The following is a 12,740-nucleotide window of genomic DNA, read 5'->3' as shown; positions in this document are numbered from 1 at the left end:
ATTTTCACACTGAACTATTCCTTTAACTACAACTCACTGTTTGGCATGCCAGTACCCACATAATGCAGACAAAGGCATGTTCCCAACCATCTGATATCGAAAGGCCGTTGACGCAGGAAGTTGCTGATATGACTATCATTTAACCAAATCTGAGATACAATCTGGATAAGGAAAACTGATAAGGGTTTTAGGCCCATTATAGTACTGGAATACATTATTCACAATACTAAAACATTTGCTTCTTAAATGGGAAATATTTCTCTATACATACCATGTTTAATTAAGAAACATTTAGCATTTACTGTATATACATGAGCAGAAATGATTATATTGTTTGTTTTACATTCCATATAAACTAAGATTCAACAACTCCCCTGGTCATGAAAAATACCATACACTTAGGGGCAGATTTATCAAGGGTCGAAGTGAATTCGAGGGAATTTTCAAAGTAAAAAAAATTCAATATTCAAAGTAATTTTTTGGATGCTCAAATAGGATACTACGACTTCGACTCGAAGTAAAATCTTCGAATATTCGACCATTCGATAATCGAAGTACTGTCTCTTTAAAAAAACTTAGACTTCAATACTTCACCAAATTAAAATTTCCGAAGTGCTATGTTAGCCTATGGGGGCCTTCTAGAGCATTTTTCTAAGTTTTTGAAAGTGGAATTAAAATTGTTTGATCGATCGCTGAAATCCTTCGAATCGATTCGAAGGATTTAATCGTTCGAGCAAACGATTTTACTTCGACCGCAGGATACCCAAATTAGATGAAAAAAAACTTTGACTTCGATATACAAAGTCGATGTATTTCAATACAATGGTCGAATTTTAAAGTATTTTTAACTTCGAAATTCGACCCTTGATAAATCTGCCCCATACTGTATAAGTTTAGGGTTACACTGAATACTTGCACCTTTTTGGAGGATTCAGTCAAATCCCAGTTGAACAGAACCCGAACCCTTAGGGACAGATTTATCAAAGGTCGAAGTTAAAATTCGAATTTCAAGCTAATTTTTGTGTACTTCGACTAGGGAATAGTCCAAATTTGATTCAAATATAAAAAAAAAATCGAAAATTTGAATTTCAAAATTTATCATGTACTGTCTCTTTAAAAATTCGACTTCACCCATTCACCATCTAAAACCAAATTGCGGTTTTAGCCTATGGGGGACCTCCTAGAACCTATTTGGAGTCAATTGGTGGACTTTGAAATATCAAAGGTTTTTTTGGGGAAGAAACTTTTATTCGTATGATTCGAATTCAATCGAAAATGGACCTATTCTGCTACAAAAAAAACTCAGGAGTTTATTTAATAATTTTCAGTTGATCTTTTTTAATTCTAATTTCAAAGTTTTTTACATTAGAAAATCGACCCTTGATAAATCAGCCCCTTAAAGTCACGTAACTTTATATATCTGGACAATTGAAAATGACAATTTCTTTATGTTTACAGGTGCTAGTTTTATTCAAGTCTGGATATGCAAATTAGGGCATAAATTTGGTAACCAAAAATGGTATTTGTCCAAATTAAAAGAACTATAGATTTCGTAAATATCTACATTTTGCTGTTTAAAGAAACAAACTTTGTAGAGGAAATTAAGCACTTCTATTCATGTATACATGCAAAGGAATGTTCCTCACACACTGTGAGCAATGGAGATTGGGTACATTGTTTTCAGTCTAGTAGATGAATAATAACTAAGCTCCCGGCATCCTTGCACGAGATGTACTTACTCCTTTGGAGGATCCAGGTCATCTGGCCGAGCCTCAAAGAATCTTAAGACTTCTTCACACCGTGATATATGAGCTGGCAACTTGACCAGAGCCTGCAAAGCAATCAACACAAACCACCATGAGCCAGTTGATAAAAGACCATATAACACAGAAGAACCATAACTCTTTACTATTACTGTTAATTTATAAAGCTCAAATATATTCATTATTGCTATAAAATGAACTGACATGAGGTCCATGACCCTGAAAGTTTATAGCCTAGGGAATAAACTGCAAAATAAATCCCTTTAAATTTTGCTTAGTTATGTTATGATGTCATTTGTGACACTTCTTTCATTTAAACTTGTGTAATTTAAAAAATGTTTAAAAAAAATAAACCGCCTTTATATGAAAGTGCTGGTACCTAATGTACATTATATATTCACCTCAGAAGGTTCACATGGGCAACAGAGCAGTTTTGCAGTAGGAACTGAATCCTCATATCTTTATGCTCAAAAGAGTTATACTTTTTCAAATGGGGGTGTTCCAGTTTAGCTTTGTTAGTAATGGGTAAGTTGGTTTGAGTTTGATGGCTAATAACAATGATGTCCATAAAATAATCCACAGAGGGTCCACAGAAGCCCTTTAATTGATTTCCATGGCCCAGTGGATGAAGGTTTTATAATCTAGCCCAGTAATCAACACCCAGTAGTTCGTGAGCAACATGCTGCTCTCCAACCTCTTGGATGTTGCTCCCAGTGGCCTCAAAGCAGGTGCTTATTTTTGAATTCTTGGCTTGGAGGCAAGTTTTGGTTGCATAAGAAACAGATGTACTGCCAAACAAAGCCTCAATGTATGTTGACAATCCACATAGGGGGTACTAAATGGTCAATCACAGCCCTTATTGGCACCCCAAGAACATTTTTTTATGCTTGTGTTGCTCCCCAACTCCTTTTACTTCAGAATGTTGCTCACGGGTTCAAAATGTTGGGAATCCCTGATCCAGCCCATGAATATGTAATATTCAATATAATCAGTCTACTATGTGGCAAAAGTTTAGCAGTGACCACAGTTCCAAATGAAGTAGAGATACTAGAATATTGTATCCTAAGGACTAAGCCATGAGGCCGTATACATGTCACTGTCTACGTGAGCAAAGGAACAATCCCTTCCACAAAAAAAAACAATCTTTAGACGTTCCAGTTGAGGATCTACACTCTCATTCAATGTTTTTGTTGAGTTTTGGTAACTCCGTCCCTGCAACTCTAGCTACCATATGGGGTTTTCTTCATCTTTAAGCTCTCTCATCTTGGCTTCTCTAATTAGATCACCAGCTTATGTTGCCTTATATTATGAAATAACAGAAGGTTTAAATGGTCCGTACCCGGCAGTATTCATCAATAGGTTTCAGCCTCTTCACTGCAACATCTCGAATATGGCTCCTCCGAAAGAGAATCTTACCTATGGAAACAATTAAAAATAAGAACCTAAAGAAAGGCATCCACAGAAAATGATATATTAAAACCAGCTATTCCATACATTCATCTATTGTACATACTTAATAAATAACTTGGTCATGAGAAAACATCTCATAAATAACAGTTTTAAAACCCAGAAACAGCCAGGACTGTTAATCTTCTAATGACTCTCCAATGCCTGTGCTGGGGGCCCAAGACAAACGCTTTTTCCTAAAGGTGATTGGGAGACATTGCAGAATTCGTTCCACCACATAGAACCACCAAATGGGCATTAATGACCCTCTCATCCATGGATGCAGATGCCACAAACATCCGTTTTTAAATGCACTGAGGTCAAAATAGCAGTGTATGCTCTTAGCTTACTGTACAAATAGAGGTCTTCACCGCTGCATCCCAGATTGTCCACCACAACTTTTTGGTTATGTCCATATCTAAATCTCTTTCCCATTTTAGCGTGGAGGGGTAAATAAGCTGTGTAATAACACAGTATATGTAAATAAGGCATATGCAACGTCCTGTTTTGTGTGAATAATGAGCATAGATGTTCCGAGTATGTTGAGGAGCCATCGCCAGCCACTTTCATTTGGGTCTGTGGAATTTTGTATTGATCTTTCCACTGTTGGAATTACAATACTTCTTGATGAGGAACAATTTGTGGCAATGTTTTCATGTATCCATGGCTTAAAAGTCTCGGGCTTGCATCTCAGAAGGCACCCTCTAAATGAGGAATGAAACCTGTTTGATGTCTGTTTTCCTGAGTTTTAGTCTTTAGACTACTGAAACCCATAAAAATAAGGTTTGTTTGGTTATAGCAAGCAAACGCTCTGGGGAGATCCTTTGTTTGTCTGGCACCCACAACATCTGCACTAGTATATGGGTCGCTAAGGAGTTTTCAAATCATACCCTGGAACATCAGTTTTGACCTATGGCAAACCATCTTACATTTCCTAGCTGCCAAATAGTATCTGGACATATGTGGAGCTTACAAACCCCATGATGGTCCCAGTATTTACATTTTGGCATGTGCCATTTAGATAACTTCTCCCTCACAGATTCACCATCTCTTACACACCTACATGCAAGCAAACACCAAGATTCCGTCTAAGCTGAGTGCTGCACAGGATTTATGACACTAACCTAGACTTATAAAACACAGGGATAATGTTGTACGTCCACACATAAATAAGAATATATACGGTCACAGGGACACAGTGCTCATTGTATACATAGAGAGATACGATGTACCATTAATTACTTGCTCTGACCCACCCACCACCACAACTGTCAGAAAAACTTGCCCAAAATGATGTTTCCCACACACAGGCTTCAAAAACTTAAAGGGAACATTCAAACATACTCCTAGCACAGTGCTGCTTCATTAACTTTGCTTATACAAGCCAAAAACTCTTGCCAGTTGTGTATTTGGCTGACCCTGGTATCTAAAATGAAGGTCTTATTTTGTTTAGTCTTTGTACAACCACACTAACTTGTGGTTACTGAATACTGAAGGGACGGCTGTCTCGCTTCAGAAAGTGGAGCATCGGAGAGTAAGCTTCTGATTCTCTTTGCCTAATACAAGAACAGTGAGTGACTTCTTGCTGATGGTTTGTGAGTTGGACTCTCCTGGTTGCCAGTTGGATGGGGATTTTTGCTGGAGCTCACACAAAGAGGGTCAGTGTTGGCTCTACAGGGGACTGTTGGTTTTTGTTGTGCTATTTTAGCTCTCCATTCCATCAACTACAGGTCTGAACAAAAACTGCATCTCATTTGTCTGCACATAAGAATTTGCCAGCATGGGTCACAGGGTTAATAATGTATGTTTGAACAAGGAAAAAATCAAGGGAATATAGATATAATATAAAGAATTTCTGTATTAAGATTAAACATAAGATTCTACTAGGAAAAAGACTGAATACCCCTAATTGATAAACATCTAATGCCATCCGCTGTGATTCTACCCCAAATCAATGATACTGTATATAGTATATTGAAAGTAACAAATACCCTCCTAATCAGGTATTGCATTACTGATGTTAAATGAACATAAAATAACTGTGCAGAGTCTGGGTTTATAACTCTGTAATTCTTATAATCCTGTAAATTGGCAGAATGCAAAAAAACAACAGGTGCAATTTGCCAAGTTTTTATCCCACGGCACATTCATTTCTTACTTTGTACTTTCTAGAGTTCCAACAGCTTTGCTTGACACATATCATGGAGCAAGCTAAGCTTATGTAGTTGGGATGTTATGGGTTTCTAGACAGGTGGACAGCTTTAGGTTGGATTATTAATATTGAGACTTAATATCAGCTATTTTGTCCTGCCATCAGTAAGCATACATGACCATTAGGTCAGCTAAATAAAGTGTGAAAATGTAAACAGCATAATTAATGCTTGTTTAATGAGGTCTTTATATGAGCAGATCTTTGCCATATATAGACACTCAAGTGATGGTCGACATTAGGCTGATATGATTGGATGGACCCTGGTTGGATCTGCTTCTGTTGACATTGGTCCACACCAGTGATAACCTACAGTACCTGAAACATATCTAGCTGATCCCAATTTGACAGGCAGGGTTGGTTTATGTTTGGCCAGCTTTAGTTTGGTATATCTGTAAGTATCAGGGCCAAGAGCATATTTTGTCAAGGTGAGCATACTGAGTACACAAGAGCCCAGTTCTAGCCTATCCGTGACTTTTACAGTTAAGTTACTTCCATTTCTTCATAAATGGGAAAATTAAAAAATAGGCCTGTTACTTGTGTTGCTTTAGTATTCACACATTCAGCTTGAGGATATTGTTGAAAAACTCAGAACCGAAGAGAAAAGCTGGAAAAACTGGCATGTAGATGACTTCCACTTCTACACTTGGGCTTCTGGATATTGTCTTCACAACAGCGCTGATAAGAATGACTAGGAAATGTAAAAGGAAATGGGATATTTGTTAAAAAGCTTACTATCCACTCATTCTGTACCTATTCTGAGTTCGATTAATAGGGGGTTTGCTGACATACGTAATGCCCTTTGTTTTAATCACAAAAATATAGTTTATATGTTATTTGTTCAGTTGAACAGGACAAACAAGTAAAGTGAAGCTGCTCCTTGCAATGTAGATAGATTACCACCAGTATGCAACCCTTTCCCCTTTGTTATGGCCATTGTGCAGAGCAATTAGATGTGCAATTACGGTAATCTGTTATCTTCCTCACAGAGACCAAACATGGAGAAGCAACCTTAAATTCCCCATTTGTAAAAAAAAAAAAGTAAAATACGCAAAAAATATGTTCAGCACAAGCCCTATTCATAGAATAAATGTTGAACAAAGAGGTATACAGGTATAGGATCCCTTATCCAGAAACCCGATATCCAGAAAGCTCTGAAGTACGGAATGGCTGTCTCCCATAGACTCCATTTTATCCAAATAATCCAAATTTTTAAAAATGATTTCCTTTTTCTCTGTAATAATAAAACAGTAGTTTGTACTTGATCCCAACTAAGATACAATTAATCCTTATTGGAAGCAAAACCAGCCTATTGGGTTTATTTAATGTTTAAATAAATTTCTAGTAGACATAAGGCATGAAGACCCAAATTACAGAAAGATCCATTATCCGGAAAACCCCAGGTCCCGAGCATTCTGGATAACAGGTCCCATACCTGTACTGAATAATTTTAAGGTGATACAAAATTATATATTTTCCTTTATAAACTGTTATTGAAGATGAATACCAATTCCGATGACAATCCATTAGGGTTTTCCATGCCTTCAACTTCTTTTTAACCACACTCCCTCCCTTGCTTGGTATCTTGTAGAAGGAGTAGGATACTGACAGACAGAGATATGTTGAGTTATTGGAAAAATTCTGAAAACAATGGCTGATACAAGCAAAAGCAGAATCTGCAACAGTCAGTTCATAAAAGTATATAAACTAGAGAAGCCCTCCAAATAGAAGTCTTTGTTGTCCTCTATTGAGTACCAGTAATCAAACATTTTAAACTATATCTACAGTATAGGGCACATGTGTAAGCATAGTTGCTAAGCACAAGATTATGACTCCCCAACCTTCTAGGCAGTCGTGTAGAAGCATGGGTTCAGAGTTATCTCAGAAACAAACTTAAAAATGACTGCTTAAGGTCTTCTACAGCCATCAAGAAGAGCAGCAATCTATTTTTGAGAAAAGAGAAACTTCTTGCACACTGGGGTTTTTGAGCTTATAAACTCATGAAATAAAAAAAGCAAAATATAATTCATGCAATTCCCAGAACCAAACAGAAACATCTGCTTCACTGCTCGTGTGCAGACAAAAAAAAGCACATTTTCCACCTAACCAAACAAAAATAAATATGACTTCCCACAAGCTCATCTTTAATACAGTGGGAAAAGATATGGAAATGAGAAAGATCTGACCACCCATCTCATTTTGGGTGATGGTGGGAGTTGTAGTCCTGCAAAATCTGGAGGATTGCAAGTAACTAATCTCAATATTATGAATAATAAATTAAAAGACAGCTGTAAAAATAATTAGAAGATCTAACATTATTCCAGCCTTGGTCACTATTAAGGACAATAAATATCCCATGATGTCCCAGGCATACTTGGATTACACACAACATGATTTGCCTATAGGACCAGGGTATCACTAACATGTCTGGCTATACCCAATGTAGGTCAAACTGGTCAATACAGGCTGAGATCCAGTGGAAGTCCTTAAGGGTGCAAAACTGTACCCCCTTACAGCACTCTCGTCTGGGCCAACAATCAAACAAAATGGGCTATTGACCTGCAACAGACACCTGTCACTAAGGCCATCACCATGGGAAAATATGCAGATGACACAGTGAAGAGTGGTTGAGTTGGTGGTAAAACGTTCAAACCAATGTCTCTTTTTTTGGGGTGAGACTGAACTAGAACCTGGAGGGAAACAGATGGGCTTATATTTTACTGTAAGTATGGAAACAAAGATTACTTTCAGACACAAAAACACATATATTTACAATTTTGAATTAGTATTTTAATACCTAGACAATGTCCAGATACAACAACAACACAATCTATCTATAAACACCAAGGGAGCTGCAGAACCAGAATTCCAAAGTGTGCAGAAAATCTCAGAGAGGAGCCACAGCAGGCAGTCCCTCAAAATGTTTAGTCTAATAAAATGAACCTGAAGATGTGTTGTTACTACATATCCCCCTCACAATTGAAACATGGCAAAGTATGACTATTCAGTTCCCAGCAGGATATGATTGGTGTGTATCCGTATGTGCTTGTTAGACCTTTGCTCTGTAGATCCCTAGGTGCTCTGTTGCCCGTAGAACTTTTGATGAACCATTCTACACGCTCCTTTCCCTTTTGTTGATGAACAACACAACAAAGGAAAGAGAAACAGATTACATGGGGACAGGCTCTACATCACTTATACAAGATAACAATGAAATGAGTCGTTTCGTGTACAGTGTATAAACCCCTCTTTTAACTGTCAAAACAACCTCATGGTCCACTAAGTCCATATTTCATTGATACATAACAGCCTAACCAATGTGCTCCTTACCCACTAAATGTGACCTACATTGTTTTAAACCACCAGCTGCTTTCCACCGCATGCCAGCAGAGTTTAATTTGGGCTAAATGAGCTAATCGGTTACTCTTCTGGAACAACAGAAAGCCAATGCCAAAGGCAAGCCCAACTGCTACCCCACCGATTCACCCTATGGTGTCGCTTGTTAATGAGCCATCAGTTCTTCAGAGAGTTCAAACAGAAAGCAAATGGAAATGTTTTAACATTCATCTTGTCCAGCAGAAATAAAAGAGCTGCATTACAAGCTGCTACTTTACAAGTCTGTAAAAAGTGGGAAGCCATTAATCAGTATTGTCTATATTATCTACAGCCGGGCAAGAGGATCACGATTAAGCCATTCATAGAGCATACTGGGTCTAATGCAATTATCTTTATGCTATGGTTTGGTTGTCAGAGTCGAGGCATAGATATACATGTCACTGCCTGTGCTGATTACTATATAAATAGCGTGACAGCTCCTATTTATATTTAAACATGAAAACAGACTAATAATTAAAATACTGTGTGTAAATAATTTGCACTCCCCCTGATGATTGCTGAGTGTTTAAGGAAAAATAGATAAACAGTTCCACCCTAAATATAGTTAGCGTATATTTTTGCCTTGACATAAATGGATTTATTTAACTCAAACATGCAGATAGATTAGATCTTTTCATTGGATAAAATGACCAGCTAGGGGTTCAGGCAACAGGCTTGGTGGGGCCAGTGTAATATATATATATATATATAGATATATATATATATATATAGATATATATATATATATATATATGCCAGAGGACATGTATATCTTCATACTATATATACGCTAGGGATGCACCAAATACACTATTTGGGATTCAGCCGAATCCCTGAATCCTTGGTGAAAGATTTGGCCGAATACCGAACCAAATCCTAATTTGCATATGTAAATTAGGGTCAGGAAAGGAAAAGGGGAAAAAAATCTTCTTTTATGACAAAAAGTCACGCAATTTCCCTCCCACCCCTAATTTACATATGCAAATGAGGATTCGGATTGGGTTTGATCAAACCCCTATTATAGGGTAGAGTCCTGCAGCAGGTCAGGTACCCGTGGGTTACCCGCAAAATAAACAGGTACCCTGAGGGATGCTGGTAGAATTATCATCAGGCAGTTGCAGGTCTCATCTATATTTCTTATCTATATTTTACTCTTTTACAATTTTTTTGATACTTTTTTGCCCCGCCCACTTTTCATGATGTCACTTCCGATTTGCAGCAACAGCACTCCTAGTTTAATGGTGGTTGGCGGGCTGTGGATCGGGTTGTGGATAAGGCACTTGTGAGTCCGGTAGCAGATCCAAGCGGGTAAATATGCAGGTTGCGGTCCAGGTTGAGAGCTGCGGGTCCGGGTCGGATCCAGGTCTCAGAAATTGGATCCACGAAGGACTCTACTATAGGGTTGTCTGTGGCTATGCTGAGTTGAGCTACCATACTGCTTAATTCAGCTGCAGCACTCTCAATAAACACCAGTTTAATTAAAAACCTACTATGGGATTTAGGCCTAAGGCTAAACAAACTTTGCGGGACACTTTTTTTTAAATCAAGTAGAACCGTTGAACCTACGTTAAAACAACCACATGTGCCCACTAACTGCCCGCTGGTAGTGGGTGCTGGCCGGGAGTACAAAGGTTGTAGATTTGGCAGCAGCTGCATAAGTTCTCCCTTTCCCATCGTGTTCTACTGTGCCTACAACTTCTGCTCAGAGCAGTCGCCCCTATCTGAACCCCACTAAGGATGGCTCTGCCCCTATTTTTATAAATAGACGTGACTGTTCTAGTGTAATGTTGGAAGAATAGCTCTTCTGATCACTTTCTTGCAGCTGTATAACAGCGTGCTTGTTTCAGACTTGTCCCTTCTGATTATAATCAGCCTGTGGCTATGGAGCCTTACAAAGTGACCCCGCTGGCTGTCGGTAGCATTTTTATCACTTCTGGTTAGAGGCTGTGTTTATTGCAAATAATTTTCTTTAAAGCTTGAATATAAATCAGTACTGCTCTGAATAATGATCTGACAGGAGGTCTCACTGAACACTTTAACTGATCGGCTCTGACATTTCTCAGGGCATAAAGCAGAATATTTTGCACCAAATAAGCTTCTGAAAGCCTAAACCTCGTGGTGACCACACAGAAACCAAGCAATATAAATGGGATGTATTATGTGAGGCTGGCAGGGTTAATGCATCACCTTGTTTACAATTACAATTGTGAACATCTCTCATTAATACTTTTTGGGGTGGTTTGGAGGAAATTCTGAGGTTTGAGACTCCTGGGCTGAACAGGCACAGGCACTACATGAAAAATCCTTAATTTGCCCAGTTTGTCCAAAATAAATACGCACAGATAAAATAGCCGCACTGATGAGCTGCAACAAATTTAATGCCTGCCTACGTCAGCTGCTGCCATGTTCCAACCACTGCAGTCAATGCAGAGTGGACAGCTTCCAGAAATAACGAGTAGCCCCTGTTGGAAGCGAGAAGAAGCAAGAAACATTCTGGACATTAGTTGTCTATTAGAGAAAAGCAGGCAGCATGAATTGGGTGTAGGCTTACTGTGGGGTCTAAAAGGCTTATAAAAAGCCTTAGTGTCTTCACTCTTTTGGGGTTCGCACACAGAGGTGGTCTTTAGGTGCTGTCAGACTTCAAAGAGTCCAAATATGTACTGTAAACACATGAAAATGATTTGTCTACACATGTTTCCCAAGGCAGGGATTTAGGGATGACAGTTGGATGCTTCAGTAGAGTTCGAAAACATGTTGTCAAAGGGCTCAAACTCACACCCTGACTTGCATTGACAGCCAAATACTAATGTAAATCCATATAATGGAAGCAGAGGATGCAGAATTGTAGGGATTGATCACCCTTTTTCCATGGGGTGCAGGTAGGAGTGGAATGTTCCAATGGTGCAAAGGTCCAGATGTGTTTTCCCGAAAAATTAGAATTTTTCGAGGGTAGTTTCAGTAAAAACTCAAATTTTTCGAGATTCATTATGCCCTGAAGCTTTAAATAGCTTGAATCTGAAAAAACTTCAGATAAAACTTGTCGAGGTCATGTAGAAGTCAATGGCAGAGGTCCCCTGAACCATTTGAAGATGTTGGTAGCCTTCATTATGTTCTAATTTTTTTCTGTGGTTTTCACACGAAAACTTGATCAGTTCGAGTGATTCAAGTTTTTTTTGCCGATAACTCCATCAATTCGAGTATTCCAGTTTTTCCCCCGATTGCACTGAGTTGAGTTTTTTCATAAATAAGCATATGTTTGAGTTGTGAGTTTATTCGAGGTATAAAAAAACTTCACAAACCTCACAAACTCGACTTTGATAATTAACCCCCTCGAACAGGGGTCCCCAACCTTTTTTTTTACCCGTGAGCCACATTAAAATGTAGAAATAAGTTGGAGAGCAACACAAACATGCAAAAAGTTGCAGGGAATGCCAAATATGGGCTATGATTGACTATTGGTAGCCCCCTATGAGGACTTGCAGCATACAGGAGGCTCTGTTTGGCAATACACTTTGTTTTTATACAACCAAAACTTGCCTCCAAGCCTGGAAATCAAAAAAGAAGCATCTGCTTTGAGGCCACTGGGAGCAACATCCAAGTGGTCGAAGAGCAACATGTTGCTCTCGAGCCACTGGTTGGGGATCAGTGTGACCTAGAAGTTAAAAGCTTCATGAGCTCATTCGCAAATACATGGAACACACCATAAAGAAAAGCTTTCAACCCCCCTTTAATCATTGAGTAGAACCACAGAAGCCCATGGAGATTAGAATATGACACTTACTGAGTGTTTCTGTTTTGCCCACCAGTGTGTCTGGGGAGATAACGTGCGTACAAGCCTACCACAGCCATAAATAATTTCCCCAGTTCCGTACCTGCTCTGTGCAAAGGACTAAGTCTATATCCCTCTATAAAACAGACTAGTAATTAGTAAAAAAAAAAAAAAAAAG

The 12,740-nt window shown here is 38.5% G+C and overlaps 1 protein-coding gene across 6 annotated transcripts in view; it reads right to left on the bottom strand.

Moving 5' to 3' along the window:
- The window catches only part of sh3pxd2a.L (SH3 and PX domains 2A L homeolog), a 197,480-nt gene that overhangs the window by 108,373 nt on the left and 76,367 nt on the right, over positions 1-12,740 (bottom strand). For all 6 annotated transcript variants that reach the window (XM_041568665.1, XM_041568666.1, XM_041568667.1 and 3 more), the window contains 2 exons: positions 3,103-3,179; positions 1,740-1,831 (listed from right to left, as the gene is read on the bottom strand). In XM_041568665.1, coding sequence (XP_041424599.1) covers positions 1,740-1,831; positions 3,103-3,179 — 169 coding nt within the window. The remainder of the gene's footprint in view (positions 1-1,739; positions 1,832-3,102; positions 3,180-12,740) is intronic.

This window comes from Xenopus laevis, chromosome 7L, assembly GCF_017654675.1.
Source record: "Xenopus laevis strain J_2021 chromosome 7L, Xenopus_laevis_v10.1, whole genome shotgun sequence".
In the NCBI taxonomy this organism is placed as follows: domain Eukaryota; kingdom Metazoa; phylum Chordata; class Amphibia; order Anura; family Pipidae; genus Xenopus; species Xenopus laevis.
The sequence above is the reverse complement of the archived record's forward strand: the minus strand, read 5'-3'. Positions and strand labels throughout refer to the sequence as shown.